This window comes from Penaeus vannamei, chromosome 13, assembly GCF_042767895.1.
Source record: "Penaeus vannamei isolate JL-2024 chromosome 13, ASM4276789v1, whole genome shotgun sequence".
Lineage (NCBI taxonomy): Eukaryota > Metazoa > Arthropoda > Malacostraca > Decapoda > Penaeidae > Penaeus > Penaeus vannamei.
Window position 1 is genome coordinate 34,534,668 of NC_091561.1, and position 2,500 is coordinate 34,537,167.

The window sequence follows — 2,500 nt, forward strand, 5'->3', positions numbered from 1 at the left end:
CAACGTCCCCTCAGACATTACAAATCCGGCTTTGCTGCATCCGTTTTTATGGATTGGAAATAAACTATTCTTACTCCTGATACAGCTTAGATTAGTTGTTGTGCGGGGAATCACTCCAAAAAATATTGTCGAAATGCCGTTCAGTGCTAACACATCTAGCCCCCGGTCGATCAGCAGCTGCGCCGCATGCTCTCCTTGGCACTGGTGTCATGAGCATTGCCACAACAGTGTCCGGACTCCCCTCCCCCTCCCTCCCTCCTTCCATCCCTCCCTCTCGATCGTGCTATGCTGACCTCAAGCATGTTTTGCTTACTGTTCACATCACTGATGATAACGTCAGCTGCAGGTGACTCATTCAAACCGGTAGGGGAAGGAGTTGGTCTCATTCCCTCAGGGACTGTCTGTCAGCAGAAAATACGTGTGGTATCCTCTGCAGGATGTTGCATGCTCCAAGACACGTTCCGGCAGGGGGAAAGTGGGATGACGTAATGACCCTGATGGGGACGTGATAATGGGACACGTATGATAAAGTAAATATGCTATGGTATTGTAGGAGATGTGTAAAAATACGCTTTATGATATAGAATATAATATTACCACGGGGGTAGAAGGAGCAGGCAAGGGAAGATAATTTAGGATGCCGGAAGGATTAGACCTCACTACAGATGGTATTGCCGAGATCATGTGACCGGCAGATGATCTTGTAGAGAACGTGTGGAGGTGACAAAAAGGGGAGGCAACATGAGCTGTGCGGAAGGCATGCTTTAGGGAAGGATCTCGTTAAAATGTAAAATACGGCGACAACATCCCCTGTCGCACTCTGCCAGGGGAGGGGGTGGGGGGTGAACCACCACATGGGAATAAATTGAGTATGCCAAGAGGCACACCTAGTCTGAGGGGCAGATAACCCCATATAAGGGATATTGTGGTGACTATGCGGTTTTACCTTTTCTATAAGGCGCAATATTAATGAAGCGATGTAGATGTGTATATGAATTATTTTAGTCGTATCAACGTGAATGACAGTTTGATGAAATCCATTGATAAAACGTAAAAAGGTCAAATAACAGTCCTCCACAAAAAGTCGATATTGGAGATGTATTCGGGTAATCTTATCAGCAGGTGACACCTTCGAGCCGTTTGTATGGTTCTTTGACATGTGTGCCCTTCAGTGAAAATGTGACACCTATTATTTATACTCTACTTTACTGATTTTTTTTTTGGGGGGGGGGGGGCTAAACTAAATGTGAGATTTCGTTGTAATTTCCACTGCAGTCCAGACATGTTCATCATAGTGAAGTATATTAGCTACATCAACTATATCCCGTTCGATGTACATTATAACCGGCAAGACTTGCAAGATGATAGATTTAAGAAGTACAGTAACCTTTGTTGCTTTATCTCTTAGCTATCAATAAAGAGTAAATTCCGTGTCAAGAACAGTACTAATAAATTCCACTTTAGCAATAAAAAAGCCTGTAATATTGAAGTCGCAGTACACTTAATCACATAGCTTTACGTGTCCCAGATAACACGGATGAGATAAAAAGTTAATAAGATTGATAAAAGTGGAATTATTGAATAGAATTTGATAAAAAAAGGAATCCTTTCTCAACAATATCTTTGTACTAGGATTAAACTGTGGCAGCAGATTCTTTTATAATAAAACTTTACAAAACCGTGTCTCTGATATGAATAGTGGTGAGCGTTAATGCGCTGATCTCTTCTTCTTCAGGCGATAAGTCCGGGGATAAAAGTCAGCCATTTCGTTCCAGAATGTACGTACGTTCTGCTGATAAGGTTCTCGGGGTCTGTCAGTATGATGGCGACCCGTGAGTCCGTTCGGTTTTTTCATGAATGACGAGAGGATTTTCACCTTAAACTTGTATTTCATAGATAAGGAGATAAAACAGCCATAATCACATTTCTTGAGAATGGTCTTATACATTAGCCTTAGGGAATCTGACACCAGGACTGATACTAGCGATCCCTTTCGAGAAATAGATGACAAAAAAACAACCAAAACTTATACAAATTCCAGTACTCCCGAGGCTAAATGCGTAATATCAATAGACTCATGCATCATTGTCGTTAGCACAAATTTCCCTAATAACATTGTTGCGATAGGAACAATGTAATGATCTTTGTAAACAAAACACTTGACAAAGAGTTATTAAGAATATAACGACAACAGTAACGCAAACAGCGAGGCATTTAACAACTTCGACTGGGAGAGGGCCTTACCTTGCCATCCTTGGTGTAGGTGCGAGTCGTTGTTTCTACGCTGGTCTTGCCCATCCTGCGGGGATGAAAGACACCTGAGGTTATTATTCATGAAGACCTGGAGGCCTGTCTAGACAAATGGCAGAGAGCTTTGTGCATGTTTAGGCGAGACGGTGTTTTGAGCTGTAATGGGATAACGACGGTATGTATTTAGTGTTGTTTAGGCTTAAGGAGAAGGGATGTGTTCCATGCGCTTTGTGAGTTTCTATGGTAATAT

General features: G+C 42.2%; 1 protein-coding gene across 2 annotated transcripts in view; it reads right to left on the minus strand.

Moving 5' to 3' along the window:
* The window catches only part of LOC113812525 (uncharacterized), a 29,533-nt gene that overhangs the window by 15,816 nt on the left and 11,217 nt on the right, over nucleotides 1-2,500 (minus strand). For both annotated transcript variants that reach the window (XM_070129196.1, XM_027364431.2), the window contains one exon: nucleotides 2,245-2,299. In XM_070129196.1, coding sequence (XP_069985297.1) covers nucleotides 2,245-2,299 — 55 coding nt within the window. The remainder of the gene's footprint in view (nucleotides 1-2,244; nucleotides 2,300-2,500) is intronic.